The sequence below is a fragment of the Chenopodium quinoa genome, unplaced genomic scaffold, assembly GCF_001683475.1.
Source record: "Chenopodium quinoa cultivar QQ74 unplaced genomic scaffold, ASM168347v1, whole genome shotgun sequence".
Taxonomy (NCBI): Eukaryota; Viridiplantae; Streptophyta; class Magnoliopsida; order Caryophyllales; family Amaranthaceae; genus Chenopodium; species Chenopodium quinoa.
Window position 1 is genome coordinate 2,319,211 of NW_018743066.1, and position 19,590 is coordinate 2,338,800.

At 34.7% G+C, this 19,590-nt stretch overlaps 1 protein-coding gene across 2 annotated transcripts; it reads right to left on the reverse strand.

Moving 5' to 3' along the window:
- Positions 1-2,902: 2,902 nt before the first annotated feature.
- LOC110731377 (homeobox-leucine zipper protein PROTODERMAL FACTOR 2-like) lies at positions 2,903-9,626 on the reverse strand. 2 transcript variants are annotated; one of them, XM_021911235.1, is made up of 13 exons: positions 9,347-9,626; positions 8,484-8,527; positions 7,902-8,253; positions 7,687-7,804; positions 6,795-6,983; positions 6,113-6,568; positions 5,923-6,024; positions 5,609-5,809; positions 5,309-5,483; positions 4,658-4,929; positions 4,307-4,402; positions 3,815-4,216; positions 2,903-3,396 (listed from the first exon to the last, which is right to left on the reverse strand). In XM_021911235.1, exons 3-12 carry the CDS (start codon positions 8,126-8,128, stop codon positions 3,848-3,850), a joined length of 2,205 nt encoding a protein of 734 aa, XP_021766927.1. In that variant the 5' UTR covers positions 8,129-8,253; positions 8,484-8,527; positions 9,347-9,626; the 3' UTR covers positions 2,903-3,396; positions 3,815-3,847. The 2 variants fall into 2 exon arrangements, with proteins under 2 accessions (XP_021766927.1, XP_021766928.1); XM_021911236.1 differs by having other exon boundaries at positions 9,228-9,357.
- Positions 9,627-19,590: the final 9,964 nt, after the last annotated feature.

Sequence of the window (19,590 nt, forward strand, 5' to 3'; positions counted from 1 at the left end):
AAAATTACTAGTATATTATTCGACGCAGTAGTTCATGTTTGAATCAAATGGTGTAGGGACATGTAACTTCACAATTACATCATTTACTAAAAAAAAGGTTCATCGGATGACAAAGGTTCTCTCTAGGAGCATTGTGTTCTTTTAAATAATTCATCATTCATTTATTAAGTTATACAAATGTACGAACAATCAAGAAAAAAAAGCCAAATTTCAATTGTAATTTTATCATTTACAATCCAACATTACACTTAACCAACAACAATCGGCTTCATTTCTAAAATAAGAACCAAGTTATAATGAGAACCAATGCTAAAATAAGAACTAGGAACTAATCTAGACCCTTAGATCATGTTAATCGGACGGCTCACATACTTCCGTGTCGTTAATGACATTTTTGTAATATTTTAACTTTACAAAGTAGTTTCCAGTTTCATTTATCAAAAGTAAATGAAAATTTAGTAAAAGTAAATGAAATCAGTCTTAAAGTAAATGAAATTGCCTTAAAAGTTAAAAAAAAACTGGAAAAAAAGTTTAAATACAGCGAAATTACGAAAATGCTATTAATGAGAGCGGGTGCAATGTGAGTCATTAGATGGAGTGTGATCAATGGCTGAGAGTTTCTAGTTCTTATTATTCATCTTGGTTCTCACATGATCTCAATTCTATATATATATATATATATATATATATATAATATATATATATATATATATATTTAAAGAGATCAGAGCCACAAGGGTGGGGTTGAGAATTGATCTCAGAATCTCCTGAAATTGAGAGAGAAGCTCTAACCACTTGAGCTATCTCTCATTCTCCTATTTAAGGCCTGTTCTGTTCTGTTTAATTTCAGTTCAGCTCCAATCAGTTCAGTTTCCAATTTCATTCTCTCATAAACAATTTATTTCAGCTATATATATTCAGTTTAGTTCAGCCTCAATCACTTCAATTCAGCTCAGTAAATCGGAACATGCTTTTAATGGTTATATGCAACTAATGCAAGTCTAAGAGCAGTATATATCATTGCCTACCATAACCGATTAAAAATAAAGGTTTTTTTTTTTTTTAACAAACTAGAAGTATTAATTACATTCATGACTTCTTTATGAAAACTACTACAATTGGTTGGCTGTCATATATTTTGGTCCAAACTTATTTTAATTCATTTTTACCCCCCCCCCCCCCAAAAAAAAAAAAAAAAAAAAAAAAAAAAAGTAGTTAATGTAGGAAGGTGGCTGCTGCTCTGAAACTGAAGAAATTATAAAAGGTCTGTCAAAGAGACAGTCTGCTAGGTTATGTATGTAAGTTGTACCTGCAAATACAATTGCAATTGCAATTACAATACTCTCATTTTCTCTCTCTTCTTACCCTATTTAATTCTACGCGGTTACGTTGCATGCTCCATACATTATCCAGCTATACATTTTTACCTTAAAGGTACATTTTTCACCTTTTCCTTTCATTATTTTTTATTTTGTGTTTTTGAAATGAGTGGTAATTGGTAGGACCAAGATTATTGTCTTGAAATTTGTGTTTTTTGCATTTATGTTTGACTTTGAGTAATGATGATCATGATCTCAACAAACCCTAGCTCTTGTACTGGGATTCTAGCTTAGGAATAAACCTTATTTTTTTATTTTACAAATTGACTTTTTTTTTTTTTTTTTTAACCCTCTTATTATTTTAATCTACCCTTTTCTTTTTGGTGAAGTTAGGGGCTTGTGCAATTATTACCCTTAACGATAATTCAATTCAGATCATAGATAATAATCCTGTTTTCAAGAGCTTTTTTTTCCCCTCTAGTAATCAAATATTAAAAGTTTCTTCATGAGTTAAATGAGTTGATTATGAAATTAATACGACATATATTATGTTTCTTGGATGAAATAGTTGTAATTTCTCAATATAGTATAGTTTGTTAAGAATGAAATTTTAGATGATGCATGGTTTAATTTAGTAGTAGTAGACTAGTAGTATACGATAACATGAATTTGTTGTACTACGTTAACTTAGCTTGCAACCCACATGATGTTAGTTATTTCCAATACAAATTTATTTACCACCAAATTTGATAACATCCTAGGGATAACTTACTAGACAGCTACAAGATTTACCATTTTCAGCACAACATATTTAACTCAGCTCAGATTTTATGATGTTATTTAAATTAATTTCATCATTTTTTTTGTTGCCGCCATATGTTGTGCCATAACTATAAGTTACTCAAAAGTACTCACTATATTTATTGTGTATGTTTATTAGCTAACTCATGCCAAAGTATATCATTTAAATCGTATAAAAATGCACAATCGATTAATTTTTTTTAATTGGTAAATTAGTTGATTGATCAAATGATAGAATTCAATATACTACCTGTCCATATATATTTATCTTTCATGTGTACTATTTTCACTAGTAACAATAAATAGAAAGATAACGAAATACTACTCCGTACTTCTCATGACACTAGTTATAGGAGTGACAACGAGTAGATCGAGAAAAACTCTGATGATTGACACTATATTAGTCAAATCATGACGAGTATATAATTTATTACAACGTGACAATTAATTCCGATTCAAAGAAATATTTTTTTAATTCTCTCCAGCTTATCACAAAACAATACCACAAATTTATTGACATAGTAATTTCTAATAAAATTTTTGTAATCATAAACTATATATTCTTGCCAACATATACTAAACAATTTTGGCTACAAAATCTTAGCTAGGTTTAATTTCAAAGAAATGAAAGACAAATTTGCAATATTATCCTTTAGAAAAGCACTCAAAATACAAAAAGTCAGTTTTTTTTAAAAAAAAGGTGAATAAAGTCCTACATTAAACTCAAACAAGAAATTGAAAAACATAACATACACTTGATCAAGATTGAAGAAGGGGAGATAATCAGCCTAATTAATTTATCAAAACACTCTTATAAAACAAGGTTTTCTCTAAAAGTCTCAAGTTAACTTGGCTTTAATTTTGCCATAATCACTTGCAACAAAAACAGTCAATTTAATTTAAGGGAGGACAAGGGGATCGGAAATGCTTATGATCGATATCATCCATGGATAGATATTTTCGAGTCCATATACCTTTGTTTTACTGACTATTTTTGGCGAAGTCAATACCCGAACCCAATTCCCTTGTAATGGATGGTATGTAGCTAGCCATTGATGATATTGGTTCCTTTGAATCGAGATAGTTTGATCTTTTGAATTCCTTCTTTCTATTATGAAATTACACATGCATTCTTTCACCATTCCAAGGATCAACAAAAGGTGCGTTCTTGACTTCCTCCATTCATTATCGTACTGTAAAATCACAAAAGTTGTAAACACATACACTCCCCTTCTTTGCTTAATTTTGTGTTCCAGTCCTCTACTAATTATGCTTACTGCAAAAACATAAACCAATTTACACGAGGGTAAGTCGCAATCATTTTAAATACTCGACAATCATACAAATCTTCATTACTCGTCGAAAAGAAGTTAATGATGCAATAATGGTTTGGTATGGTATACCTTATTATAACACGTACATGCAGTTAATGACAATACAGAATCATAAATTCTTTTTCGATAATAAGTCAATAATAGGTCATGTTCAATTTTGACCGTCAAACCTAGCTAGCTCATTTTGACTTTAATAACAACTTTCACTAGTATATTTTTATAGAAAATAATCGATCTCAACTCTCAAGGTATTATATAATGAAACGAATTATGTAAAGGTAAATGTTAAAAAACATATTCATTATGCCCTAAAAAGACTAGAATATAATAACCGCGAAATTAATAATTAAATTGACTTACCATCAACAAAAGCATGCCAATCAAGTTGTTTGATCAAGGGTTCTCACAAGCAACAGCAGCCTTTATCCTTTCAACAGTGCACTTAATCAAACTATTAACAGTAGCAACAGAACCCAAGGAGAGCTTGGCTGTAGGAACCGAATCAACTAGGATTTGGAATGCAACGGTCAGCAACGAACCCCCTGAGCCGACCTCCAAGGGACCGCCACCATGCGCTCCTACTGGACCATCAGGAAGTATGGCAAAGCCTGATGGCAAGAGTGCAACATAGTCTGGATCACCACCGTTTAAGACCACATTCATTGCAACGATATCAACCGGTGCATAGATGACATAGGAGCCTGTTGGGTCTGTGCTACTCTCTTGGAGTATTAGCATGTTGCTCTGGCTTGAATTTGCACTCTACATTAAACATCCCAAAATTAATATTTATGTCACAAAACAATTAATTTATAATTAATTGTTAGCAAATTAAAGACAATATTGACTTACATTCACTCTTAATAGCGAAACACAGTTCCCTGGATCACGACCGTTGGCTATGTGAGCCATCTCTTGGACTAGTCCTCCATTAGAAAGGATATCCCACTGCACAAAGTAGACATTAAAAGATTAAATTAGCTAATTATTCAATAATATAACTTGTAACCAAAAATTAACTTATTTTTTATGTTATAGTTGATCAAAGAATCAATTATAGTGAGAGATTTAATTGTACATATATGTTTAATCTATGTTCTTGTTGTGTTTATTAATAATATATGAAGTATATACTACTATTTGATGGTTAATTGTAACAATGTTGGATTAATATCTAGAGTGTTGTATTGTGGATGTACATACCTCACTCCTAGAGTTCTCATCACGCAGGAAATCGAAGACTCGTTTAGGAGAAACAGGCATCCAGAAAGAAGTAGCAGCACTAAGCACAATGCCTGGGGGTCTACCAGGGTCATCCATGCTCTTTCGAGTCATTACTCGAACATCATCAGCACCACTCCCTGATAATGTTGTCCATGTGTGGGCTGTTGAGGCTCCAACCCCGGCACAGAAGCTCATCACCATCCTTTCAGCTAGCTTTAGCATACTTTTCCTCCCTTCTGGACTTGTAATTACTACCAAAAATTCAAAAAAAAAAAAAAAATGTCAATAAAAGATGAATGTTTTTTTGGTGTGAATTTTCTATTTCATTTAAATAAAAGTATACATAACAAGTGAGATAAATTAAAGGATTTTAATTTGAAAATAAAAAATAGCAATATTTTCAAATGGGGAAACTCTCTGTTTCTCATGTTGAATTTGTTTCTTTCTCATGGGCATTTTCGTGAATAAATTAACAACTTTTTCATTATTTTATGCTCCGCAATTGAATAAAGTTGAATAAAGTGGTTGATTTATTTACAAAAATGCCATGTGAAAAACAAATTTTGTTTCTCGACATGAGAAACTGGGGCATCCCCTTTTCGAATGAATTAGAAAAATTAAGTTAATTACCTCCACCCTCTCCTGCAGGCATGTTGCTAGCCATAACACTAGCAAGTCTTTCACATTGCCTATCCAATGCTGACACCCAACGTTTAGCTCCGAAAGCTAGCCCTGAATTTACGAGTGCCCTATAAATGTTGTGCACAGCGCGATCATCCACTTCAACGTGTTCAACCCACATCACCTTAAGAAATCACATTCAAATCAAAATAAGTACAAGTTTCTAACAAAATAATTAATCAAACTAGAAAATAAAAATTTATCTTAAGAGCAGAATATAGGGTTTTTGTTCACTCATTATTTACATACCTTAGAGTAACCATTGGGCAACTCTTGAATTAGGCAACCAGATGGCCTTCTACGGCACCTTGGAATTGGGCTAGGGCGTAAACCATCCAACGAAACATCAACCACTGCCCATGTACTGTCCCCATGTTGCTTACAATACCTCACAAAGTAGTTCTCGCGAGTTGGAACAAGAGGTGAAGGGACTTGAAATTCAGCTGTCATCTGTGAATTTAATTAATCACAAACAGTTAATAAATTATGTATGCCATGATTAAAATTACTAGTTAATATATAATAAAACTTACTCGAAAAAAGGTTAATAAATAATTACTTACCACTTGTAAAGCTCCATTGTAATTTCCTGCAACTCCAGTTGATAAAACTTCTAAGGTCATAGCTCTTGAAACAATCCCAGAGAATACACATGACCATTGATTCTAATTACAAACACAAAAAACACGATTAGTCCACGAAAAAGCCTAAATTAAATTAGTTTTTAGATGTTTACAATAATAATAATCTTACCACATCCATGAGAATTTCAACCAAGTTCATGTGATTCATGATAACAACGGCGGAGTCTCTTGAGGCCTCCGATTTCAACCCTAAAGGCATAGGACCAATCCCACGAGGGAAGGTCCGGAAATACTCCTCTTCATTAAGGATTTCAGTTGAGTTATCCGCGCTAGGAATCCACAAGGGGTCACCTGCTTGAGCCATCCTAATAAGTTCCTCCATTGCCGCCACTGCCAGCTCAATGATCATGGGTTTATCTGCCTCGGTTGGTGGGGCTACTGATCGTATGAGGTCTCCAGCTGAGCCGTAAATGTCCCCTACCATGCCTGATTGCGGACCATAGCTCCCAACTCCAAGATCAAGAGATGAGCGCGAAGGTTGTAGCCCTTGACTTTGTAGATTATGAGGGTAAGTCACTAAGGGCTTTCCTACATACTTTGCTGCTATGCCTGATATCCTATCAATCTGTAACAATTCGTCAAAAAAAAAATTATATGTAAAATATCGAATTGAGATGTATTACTACCTCTGTTAAATATTAGTTGCAACTTTGTAATATTTTATATCTCATAAATAATACCTTAAAGTTGCAACAAATATCTAGCAGAGGTAGTATTAATCATGTACCATTAAGTTTATAACTTATTAGTAAAAAAAATATATATTATACATGTGATCAAGGGAAAAATACCTCTTCTCTAAGTCGAGCATTCTCGATCCTGAGTTGTTGTTCATCAAATGACATCTCACCAATCGCGGCTGGCCCTCCACAGTTGGGACAAGTAGCATTGCTTAGGGCTTCCTTAAACCTTATGTTGTCAGCTCGAAGTTTTTCATTCTCATTTCGAAGTTGTTGGTTCTCTGATCGTTCATGTTGAGCCTAAAATCAATGAAATTAATTAATTTGGTTAAGAAGAAACCATGTAAGAGATTATTATTAATATAAATTACGCTTCCTATCATGAAAAAATATTAATACGTTAATTAATTTGGTTAATGAATCATATAAGAGATTAAATTGTGTAGCACCTAGGAAGCAAGGTTGTGGAGTGCATTACATAAATATACTTCATTAAAGCAGACAAATGTTAATAAAAATTGACATATTACAATGAAATTAAGAAGTTCGCGATCAATTAATGGCTATATATTGTCCCTTTCGCGATAGCATTATCATTAACCAAAAGTATATAATGCATTACTAAATAAAAACTTTGCTATATGAGTATGTAATAACAATGACTAACAAATTAAACTGACAATTACTTTCACAAGTGGAGATTTACCTCAATAGTCACTACATAAGTTGTTAACTAGCTAATCATAGGAAATTATAATTAAATTGAGCATGTAAATCTCATAAAAAGGCAAAATTAAGCTTTATGAATTATGAAATAATCTATTACACATTTTCATTACACGGTTTTGGGTAGTATCAAGGATTCAACCCAAGTATTAGGCCAAATGAGTGATCTACAACAATTCACTTAGAGATTAAGCAATTGTTAATTGCTTATTAACAAAATTAATCAAGGTTCGAGGCTAAAATTGTGGGACGAAAGGAGTAATATGTATGATTATACCTTCATTTGAGTACGCTTATTTTGAAACCAAAACTTGACTTGTAAAGGCTCCAATGATAATCTACGGCTTAACTCCTTCCTTTGCTTATCATCCGGATGAGGGCATTCCTTAAAAAAACTTCAATTTCACACCAAAAAAGAAAAACAAATTAATTATTTTGATACAAAAAAATAAAACAAAATTAAGTAAACAATAAAAACTCAAAAAAATTTACTTTTCCATCTCTTGAATCTGGTGTTGAGTATGACGGTGGTAACGCTTCTTCTTGGGCCGTTGATTCGGATCCTGATCATCACCCGAAAGCCCCTCCAGATTCTCGGTAGCGGATCTACTGCTTTCGAATTCGTCGTCTCTCATCTTCCCTAACTCGCTATCCGGAGTTTTATGCCCAGACATGTCTAGCAACTGGTGGTGTGTCTCAAACATATTTGGTTGAAACATTTTTTTTTTTTTCGTAATTTTCCCTAATAATAATAAAAATAATTTTCCTTCAAATTTTCTTTATTTTTTCGTCTTCTAAATTTCCTCCCTTTTGTTTTTGCTGATAGTCTACCTTCTTACAACATCTACATATATATAAACAAAAACATCCAAAAAAAATTAATTAAAAATCATGAAATGTGATAATTTTCTAGTTTTAGTAAAAAATGATTTCTTATAGATGAGGGAAAGTTGATGTACAAAACTAACTCACTATGGAAAATTATATAAACCAAACTTTAGGAAATAACAATAATTTTAAAAAAAAATTAAAAATTAAGATAACAAAAAAATAAAATTAAAACAAATATTTCACCTGATAATAATCCAGATCCTTCTTCACTTCATCCATTTTCCGATCTACAAAACCCAAATAAATTACAACAAAATTAAAAAAAGAAAGATTAAATAATTATATATTTATAGTACACTAAACCAAAAAAAAACCCTAGAAAAATTTGTCTTTTAGTGAAAAAAAAATTAAGAAAAATTCTCTCTCATCTGTAAATTTTCTGAGAGGTGACTTAAGCTCTCTACTAGATTGACTCGTGGGGGTGGTTTCTGGTTTTGTAAGTCAATTACCCTTTGACTATTGTCTTTAGAAGAGAGAAAATATTTATAGACATTATTATATATCTCGAATTATAATATTTATTTTATTTTACCTTTATTTACGCTACATTCTAGACGTAAATAAATATTTTTTTTTTATAAGGTAACAATAATAATAATAATACAAAAAAAAAATGTATTTAGATAAATGAGGGTTGACAGTGTGAAAAGGTGGCTTTGACATATACTACTAATTCCAAATTAGCTCACCTTTTTTTTTATTAAAAAATTTTTTTTGACACAGATTATAACGCCAACGAAGATCACGCCTTTTCAACTCCTCTTGAAAAAATAAAAACATAACGGAAAATATGGTTCACATTAAGGTTTTGAACGTCAAACATGGATTATCATCATTATTACCAAAAAACTAAAATGAAATTTCTTTACAAAAATCAATCTTTTATTAACAAAAACAAAAAATAAGAAGAAGAAAAAGATTTCTAACCATGTAGGGCATTTCTATGTATGAATACATGCGCATACACTTAACACTTTGACTAACACACATATCAGAGCGACGACGGAGATAAAAGAAAGAGAAAAGAGGGGAAATGAGAAACTTACGGAGTCGAGTTGGATCTGGATTTGGAGATTGGTGAGGTAGAAGTTGAATGATGTTTTAGAGAGAGAAGAGAAGAGTGAGGGTTTTGATTTTTAGAGAGAGAAAGAGAAGAGAGAAGAGAGAAGGGTAGGGAACAGGTGGAGAAGGGAAGTGGCAGAAAGAGGAGTAATTGCAAAGAGCGTATTGAGTTTTTGAGGAGAGAGAATTGAGGGGAGGTTGTAAAACTGCATTTATGGTGGTGGGGTGAGAGGGTAAGGTGCTCTTATTGCTCTTGCTTTGGAGAGAGATTGTTAGAAAGAGAAAGAAATATCCCTTCCACCTCCCCTCTCTCCCTTTTTTAAAATAAATAAATAAATTATAAACCCCGTTTCTAAACGTTCTTCCAGTTAATCTGACGACAATTGTATCGTTTGATATATATATGTATACTATAGAATACTACTCCTTCTGTCTCTAAATGTCATTATTCCATGTACTGACTTTTTACGTGAGATAATAATATTGACAATGAAAAATGTTGGATTAATATGGAGTACCAGAATTTTTAGAGACGGAGGGAGTGTACATAAGTTGAATGGTTTTTGAGTGTATCAAATTTCTTGTTATTGTATAAGTTTGTTGTGGAGAGCATGCTACGTAAACAAAATTAGTACTGTCCAAATTAATTCTACGTTTTTTTTTTTTCTAATTTTTTTATTTTGGGAAATCATTTTGACTTTTGACTACCCTTTGATGAATTTTTTTTTTTTTTCAACGATGAATTATCCCTCCTTTTTCAAAGCCTTTTTCCTCAACTTCCTCCTTTTTCTCTCTCTTTCTTTCCCTAGTTTGTGCATTATTACCATGTGGCTCTATTTTGATTTTTGTTTGGTTTGAAACTATGTATTGCTCAAGCTTAATCTTCGGGCCGGGTCTGATGCCCCTTTATTTTTCTTCTCTAAATTTGTTTTATTTTTAATTTTATTTAAATAAAAACTTACTAGGTTAAGAATTGAATGACATGTATCATGGAAAAAGATGTGTGTGTATAAAATTACTACTCCATAGTAAGTTTATGGAATTAATATTTCTTGATGATGATCATGTAGAATGGACTTACAGTACAAATTATAATGAATCATTAAGCTAAGGTTGTATACTTGTCTACATACCAATGAATAGTACATTCATTACTACGTTAATTAAGATATATAGTCACGTGTATTAACACGTATAGTCACGTGTATTGTTAGATATTTTAAAATAAATATATTATATGGCTTAAATTTTGACAAAATACTTTCATTAAAAACAAATTTTATCTCATTTATGACTTAAATTTCATGGTTGATTTAAATTATCACGTGAATTTAAAGATTTGTTAGCGTAATTACGTTAGAAAGAGAAAATTAAACAACGCCAATATTGTGTATATATCATGCCATGTAAAGAAAAATATATTTTAAATCAGACGGTGATGTAATTTTTAGCTTACAAGGTTATGGGCAGGTAGCAACACGTATAGTACACTGTACGCTTATATAGTTGTCACCTTGAGTATACCACTCTATGATAATTCCAATATATATTAGAAATCGTAGAAAAGTTAGTGATACAAATGGGTATAAAGTTCGTTTAATTTTAGACTACGACATAGTACGTGGAAAAAACACACCCAAAAAAAGCATGATTTCTCAATTATTATGGCATACGATTAAGATTTGATTTACACCTAATAATTAAGATACGAGATCTTATCCTTCATCTCTATATAGAAAAGTATCAGCCAGATTTATTAGTCAATTTGAATCATAAAACTGTCCTTTTATGCATTATATTATTTTTAAAAATAAGCTTTTTTATTTCTTTAGAATAATTGTCTAAGTTTATTTTTCATTATTTATAGTTGGCTGAGTAGAATAAGGTTTTCATTTATAAGTCGGTTAGGGACAAATGATGAATTTTGTTTCTGAATCACCCTACAAAAATGCAGGATACGCCTACCTATAAAATATAATATATACTTCTCAATCAACTGGAAATTAATTTTCTCATTGAATTTTTTGGAGAAATACGATGTATATATATACATACAAATAAATGTATGTATATGCAAAGGATATATATACTCCTCAAATAACTAGAAAATAATTTTCTTGTTGAGTTCTGTTTAGATATACGAAGTATATATATACTCGTATATATATACAAAAAAGGTACTCTATATATATACAATGATTTTTTTTATAATTAAAGTAGAGACTAGAAAGCAACCTAGAATATAGTCGCAATTAAAGTTATGAAAAAATAAATCTCATTTTCTTGTATGAATAAATTATTACCTAGTGAGTTTTACGAATTAATAATACTCTTAAATCAACTGAGAGAGACTATATCATTTACTAATTGGAACTCCATAATAGAAGAAAAAAAGTATTTATAAGAATAGAATGAATTAAATGATAATTTTTGAGGAAAATTTTGTATGGTGGTGAATTTGCATTGTGATGTATTAATTGTGAAACTTTGATTTGATCTTATGTACTATAAGAACATAAAGCGAGTAGAGATATTGACATTTTGATTTAATTCTTATATTAAATGTTCATTCTAATTTCCATGCATAGAAATTTCAAATCTTTAATATATAACTTTGGTCTCAATCATCCATGTGACCCTTTTACAAATATGTTCCAAGTATATATTTTGCATTAGACAATTTGTACCCATAAAACAATTAATAAAGATTAAGCAATTGATAGAAAAGGTCCGACCCAAAAAAGTACATCAATTAGTATATTAATTGGGATAGAGATAATTGTTATGTAAATAAACCTTTATGAATAAGACTTAAATTGGAGTACATTTAAGGAGTACATGCATTAAGAAAAAGATTGGAGTTGCTAGCTACCAGATGTATGTATGATAATATGGGACTAATGGGAGTGTGAAAACACTTTCACAAGATATTTGATATAAAGTAGGATCAATTTTCTTGTCACAAAAAAAAAAAAAAAAAAAAAAAAAAAAAGTAGGATCAATTGTAAATTTAAGGTTGCACTAAGAAGAAAAAATTGCTATGAACGTTCATTAAAGCATGTATGCATACATTGATAAGAAAGGTATAGTAGAGGTTAGGGAAAATTAGGATTTTATAAAGAAATTAAGGAAAGCCTATTAATTAAGAATTGATCGACTTAAATAAAGGGGATTAAATCGACACAATTACACAATGAAACGAGTTTGGGGCATGTAGATTAAATTAAGAGTATGAAGGATATATATTTGATCTATGTGGATGGCCATATATAAGGAACATAATTAAAGTCTTGCTCACATACTCTACCACTTCTTTTTGAGATTTTTTTTTCCTTGATTGAGTAAATTGTTTAACATAAAAACGTTATGTAATTCAAAAGGTCTATGATTAATTGATTACCTTTAATTCATTAGTGTTGATTCTGTTGAACGCATAAATGTAACCTTTTATTATACGTTTGTGCTTCACCTAGGAAAACTTTGCCCAATAGTAACATTTAGAAGTAAGTGGAGTATGCCGTCCTCAGTTTATTTGGTTTTGCAAAATTTCTTTCTTTCAATTTTTGTTATTCTTTTTCTAATTTACTTTTTATAGGGATGTTAGTTTGTAAAGGGCCCTAACACATAGAGTTTAGGAATTGCTTGTTTTAGAAATCAAGTAATCAACTATATATATATACCTTTTACAAGATTATGCATGAAAAAAAATAAGTAGACGCATTGTATAAAAATGTATTACGAGTAATAATTATTATATTTGTTAATTTCTAATTTGTATAAGTTGTGTACTAGTCTAATTCTAGAAAAAAATTTGCTTGCTTGTAGTTATGGACCCTAATCTAAAGACACGTACAAAGCAATATCTAGTCTACAATCAAGGAATGAATATATATTACTCTCTCCGTCTCATAATACTCCTTACAAAATATGTTTTCCTTTTTGGGTAAACCAAATTACAATGTCTGCTTTATTTAAAGATTGTACTTTTGACATTATTACCCTTTTTTCGATGAATTGTCATCTTTGACATCAATTTCCTACACTTTTTCTCTCTATTTCTTCAATTATTCTCAACTACTTTTTTTTTCCTCTCTAACTCCACATACACTTATATATATATAATCATTAGTTTTAACGAATGTACAACTTTTTTAATTCCCGTGAAAAAACCCAAATACTAATAGTGGATACTTATACAGTTATACCGAGTCAGAAGATAGAAAGGCGGAGAGAAAATAATCAAAGGATTAAAAATTTTAAAATTCAAAATATGAATAATGAAATAAAAAAATCTAAAATCACTCCATCTCCAAATTTCCTTACGTTTGGGTGTATTTGGTACGGAGTACATTAAATAATTGATACAACTATACATGTACTCCATATTAGCTAAGAGCCAGAATCACGGTTAATTACGTTACAGTCAAATTCTCAATTTTTGTATCTACTACTAATCCATGGAGCCACATTAATTGCAATTTAATGAGAAGGATTATATAGATCAAAGTAATGATTTGTTTTTTTCCTGGGTTTCTCACCCACAAATTTCACAAATTAAAAGCACAGTATTACACCAAATGTGAAATTAATTATAAGATGACAAATTCTAGTACTGAATAAAATCTTAGGTGTAAAATTAACATAATTATTCGATGTACACTTGTTTATATATTATGAAAGTTTGATTATTGTACCTCTTTAATTTTATCTTGAGGGTTAAGTGGTAAACCATGGTTCGTAGCCCTAGAAGTTAGCTAGCACAACTTTACATTAAGGGTTGCATTTGAGAAGATCAAAGTCGAATCATCAACTACTTGTATATAGTACTCCACTACTCCGTATATACTAATTGACCTGTTTATTTAGTCATGCATTTTCAAATTAATATCGATTTAAACAACAATCACTTTTGTATACACCCGGTTTTCAGTAATTTACTGTACATCGAGTTCACTTTTGTCAAATTTAGTGTCACTTTTGTCAAATTTAGTATCACTTTTGTGAAATTTATCAATGAAGCATAAATAACTTTTATATATGTCAGAATAACTTTTGTGCGTTTTAGTATAACTTTTACACCTTTTATTGTCACTTTATAACGGATGTTCACTAATTTACTGAACATCCGTTTTATTTAAAAGTTTGTGTTTAAACAATATATTAGATGCTTACATACAAGTACATATCATTTTATTTTTTTTAGCGAAAATTGTGAATATATTTTCATACATGGTATTAAGTAAGTTGAGTATTAATGCAAAGTTGCACCCCTTTAATGTAATAAATTAATTAATGTTTAATATCTCTACTTTTAATGTATGTTTTATGTTTATGGATTATGCCTATGTTCATAATTTAATATTATCATATTGTGAGGGAAGTATAGTATGTCGCCCTCAAGATTGGTTGACATAGGAATTAAAAGTTATTTAATTTTCCTAATGAAATTCTTAGAATTTCTTTAACTTGTTTGGTTGGCAATGTGGTAATTCAAAATTACCATAAATTTTGATTCACCAAGCAGAGGCTAGGTAACCTCTCATGTTTTGTAGGAAGTTTGTATTTCCACTTCTGGCCTCCAGTTTTCCTTTTGTGTGTCAATAACAAAGTAACTAGCTAATTTATCAAACCTCTTGAATTTCCACTTTCCCCCAATTAGAATTCTTCTATATGAGTAGTTGAGTAGAGCTCGAAATTAAACACTTCTTATCAAATCTCATGAACTTCCACTCTCCCTATTAAGGGACTTTAATCTTGGTTTGGGCCCTATTATCGTTAGGATACTATCCCAATAATCAGGTCTAGTTCAGAGTGGTCATGAAATTGCCCATTGTACGTTGTCATGGCTCGACTATTTAATATTTTCCTCTTATTTACTATAATTTGTGTTTGGAAATGAAAAAAAAAATCTAATAAATAAACACAAATAATTTTAATCAATAAAAAAATTAATGTTAATACATTCATGTATGTTTAATCTAAATCAATCGGTTTAATCAAACATAAGTAGCCACAAAATCAAAAACACTATTAAATACTCCCTCCGTCTTTTTTCTTAAAACTAATAAATAGCACTAGTAAACTCATGCAATAAATAATAACTAGCTTTCTCGGTCATGCAATACACGAGTTGTTAGTGTTTAGGGTATTTTTACCCTAGACACGTGGACCAATGAGAGGTCGCCACGTGTCGAGCTCAGGATGGCCCATGTGGATCAACATCCTCTTGACACTTGGCGCCCTCAGATATGTTTCCGAAATGGCGGCCTTCAAGGGCCCAAATTCCTAGGAGCGCCGTAAAACGGCGCAACCCACTAAAATCTAGGTCAAGTGACCTAGGAAGGGGCACATTTTCCAACGATCCTATAAATAGGGAGATATTTCCCCATTTTGGGACACATTCAATCATTTATTACACCCTTATTCTCTTACATCAGAGAAAGACCTGAGCTTGGAATCCGAGCAGATACCCACCTAAATTTCCATTCTCTTTATTCCGTTTCAAGTTACTAACTTGACCGTCGGAGGCGGAGCTCCGACCACCTGGAGTCTCCGTTATTTTGCAGGTACAACTCAGCCGGATCAGACTTCGTGACGTAACTCTCCCAAGGGACAAAAACACCCCAAAACATTTGGCGCCGTCTGTGGGGAGAGTACCTCGAAGATGGTTCAAGAGTCTGTACCACCCCCTAACCGTCTAGACGATGAACCTGAAGTTTTTACAGACCAGGAGGATGAGGATCCTCAGCTCGAAACCTTTACAGCCGAGGATGGCTCGCTCGGAATCAAGAGCATCCGGCCCAGAGATATTCTGGAGCGGGGTGCCTCCCAGGCGGGTCCGAGCAGACCCACTGGGCAGCCAGAAGGGGAAACCCAAACGGCCGCTGGATCAGCCCCTGTCACCCGAGACGAACTCATAAGATTCATGACAAGTTTCAAGGGTGAAATTAAAGAGTTGATCACCAAAAGCCGGGCTGGCCCAAGTAAAGGTCAGTCGGCGAAGAAGACTCCTCCAGAGAAGGGGAAGTCAGTCAGAGACCGGCAGCCCACTCCTCATCCAAAGGAGAAGGCAGCCGAGACCATTGATTGGTAAAAAATTCTCCTTCCTGAGAAGAACACCAATAACACTCGCCGGACTCAGCAGCTGGTGAGAAGTAAAAAATCAACTCTTGATGCCCGGGAGATCATCAACCGGAAGAGAAACCAATCGCTGTCTAAGTCAGCTTCAACGTCGAACTTTCCAGACATCTTCAACAACATTTCTGCAGGGAGTGCACCCTCCTTGCATGAGAGCCAGACAGGCAGTAATACCGTCCATTCTGGCCCTCACATGATTGGAGCTGTACCGTATGTGCCTACTCAGGCTTACGGACAGTATCCTCCTCACTTCATGCAGCCGGCCTTCTTTGGAGGTCAGGCGGCGTATCCAAATGTCCAGCCATTGGATTAGAAGCTTCGTCTGCTGCGCCTGGGTGAACAGCCTTCTGCGTTCACCCGGGAGATAACCGAGGCGGCCCAGCCGGCCAAGGTTAAGAATGTATTGGTTGGTACCTATGATGGTACCACCAATCCGGAAGACCACCTCATGGCTTACACCAACCTCATGTATCTGCAGGGGTTGGATGATGCCACTTGGTGTCGATGTTTCCCGGCTACATTGAAGAGCATTGCCCAACAATGGTTTGGTAATCTGCCAGCCGAGTCCATCGATAGCTTCAGGAAGCTAGCCTTCCTGTTTGCTTCTAACTTCTCAATGAACATCCCTGCTAAGAAAACAAGCCTTGATTTGAGCACTGTTAAGCAGGGAGAGAGAGAAGGGTTGCGCTCATATGTCAGGCGGTTCAATCTGATCAGAATTCAGATTCAGGGACTGTCTGATGAGGTAGCTTTTACAGACTTTTTCAAAGGTCTGAGAGACGGGTCGACCTTTAAGTTCGACCTAGTCAGAAAGGGGCTTTCACCCTACAGCGGCCCTGAGGGAGGCGGAAAGCTACATTCAAGCTACCGACCTCTGCTCGCCTAGTAGCCAGTCGGACTCTAAAAAGTCCGACAAGCAGAAAGACAACCGGCTTGCTCAGTCGGCTAAAAAGAAAGAAGAGAGCAAAAAGAGAAAAGAAATCTGGGCGGTTAGTGATTCTGACCAGCCGTCTCAGAAGAAGAAGAAAGAGTTTAAACTGTACGTCCCCAAGTACGAGTTTAACAAGGACTGCAATTCCATCCTCATGGAAATTAAGGACCGGCTGTCCCTAGAGAAGCCGAATCCAATGAAAAGTTCCATTCAATCAAGGAACAAAAATAAATTTTTCCAATACCATGAGGAAGTTGGCCATGACACCAACGACTGTTTCAGCCTTCAAAGGGCGTTGGATCGTCTGGCTTACAAAGGAATGCTGAAGTCCTATATTTCTAAGTCCCCAGCCGGGGCAAAGAAGAAGAATAAGGGTCAGTCCTCCAAGACTACCCCCCAGCCTGCTAGTAGCTCGGATACCGACAAGGAGCCGGTCTACACAATAGCAGGCGGGTTTTCCTGTGGTGGCCCTACCATCCGGGGCACCAAGAGCCATCTTCGAAAGATGGACAAGGATGATGATGATCAGGCGTCTGCAAGCACCTCCTTCCCAGACGTCTTGATCACTGAGAAGGACAGGGGCAGCGTCCGCCGTCCGCATGATGACCCGGTCGTCATTGAATATAAGGTTGCCAACCAACTAGTTGGAAGAATCCTTATTGACACCGGCAGCTCATCAGACATCATCAGCCTCCGGTGCTTGCAAAAGCTGAAATACAATGTCAGCAGCATGCATCCGGTCACCCACCCCTTGGTTGGTTTTGGGGGTGGGATGGTCTACCCAGCCGGAAGAATTGACTTACCCATCCGGCTGGGAGAGAAGGGCCAAGGACGACACATTGTCGTCAGATTCTTGGTCGTTGAGGAGTTGACCGCCTACAACATTATCCTTGGAAGGCCAACCCTCAACGTAGCCAAGGCAGTAATCATCCCATCTCTCATGCTCATCAAGTATGAGAGGGATGATGGCACTGTTGGTTCCCTGGATGGGGATCAGAAGACGGCTCGAGAGTGCTATCTTTCAGCCGTCAGAGATACTGTAACCCCAGGCGGACAGGAACCAATAGACCTTGACAATGTCAAGGATGCTGACCCAGCGCCTGCCCCACTAGCCGCCGGAAAGAAAGAAAGGCACCTATGCTGGTGGAGGTAAAGAAGGAGAAAAAATAGCAATCACTGACCGGTGAACGGTCAGATGAGCTCCGTCCCCAACCGACTGATGAACATATTGACATACCTCTGGACGACAGTCGTCCAGAGCGTACTGTGAAGGTTGGGACGGTTTCCTTTGCTAAGTTAGGTGCAGACTTGCACCTTCTGCTGAAAGAATTCAAGGACATTTTTGCCTTTGAAGTGGAAGAGATGCCAGGCGTCAGCCCGGATCTTGCTGTCCACAAACTCATCGTGGACCCTAAAAAGAAGCCCATCCGGCAAAAGAAATCACGGAAAAAGAAATCACGGCGAGGAAAGAAGTCAGGCTGCAGCTGCCGAAGTAAAAAAGTTGTTGGATGCTGGGTTCATTCGGCCATGTAATTTCCCCGACTGGGTGGCAAATGTTGTGCTTGTAAAGAAGCCGAATGGTACCTGGCGGATGTGTGTTGATTACACAGATCTCAACAAGGCATGTCCCAAAGACAGTTATCCGCTTCCTAAGATCGACAGTCTGGTCGATTCAACAGCCAGGCATGCCTTGATGAGTTTTATGGATGCCTACTCCGGCTTTCATCAGACACCCCTGTGGAAGAAAGATCAAGAAAAGATGGCCTTCGTCACTGATCAGGGGCTATTCTGTTACACGGTGATGCCGTTTGGCTTGAAAAATGCGCCGGCTACGTTCCAACGGATGATTAATACTGTCTTTATTAATCAGATTGGGAGGAATGTAGAGGCATACATTGACGACATGATAATCAAATCCAAACAGCAGGCGGATCACCTTACTGATCTCCGAGAAACCTTCACCACACTCAGGCGGCATAAGGTCATGTTGAATCCTAAGAAATGCGTCTTCGGTGTTGAGTCTGGGAAGTTTCTCGGATTCCTGTTTGATCAAAGGGGGATAGAGGCTAACCTTGAGAAGATACAGGCGGTGATTGACATGAAGTCACCCCGCACTGTCAAGGAAGCACAGAGACTAACCGGTTGCCTGGCTGCTCTGGG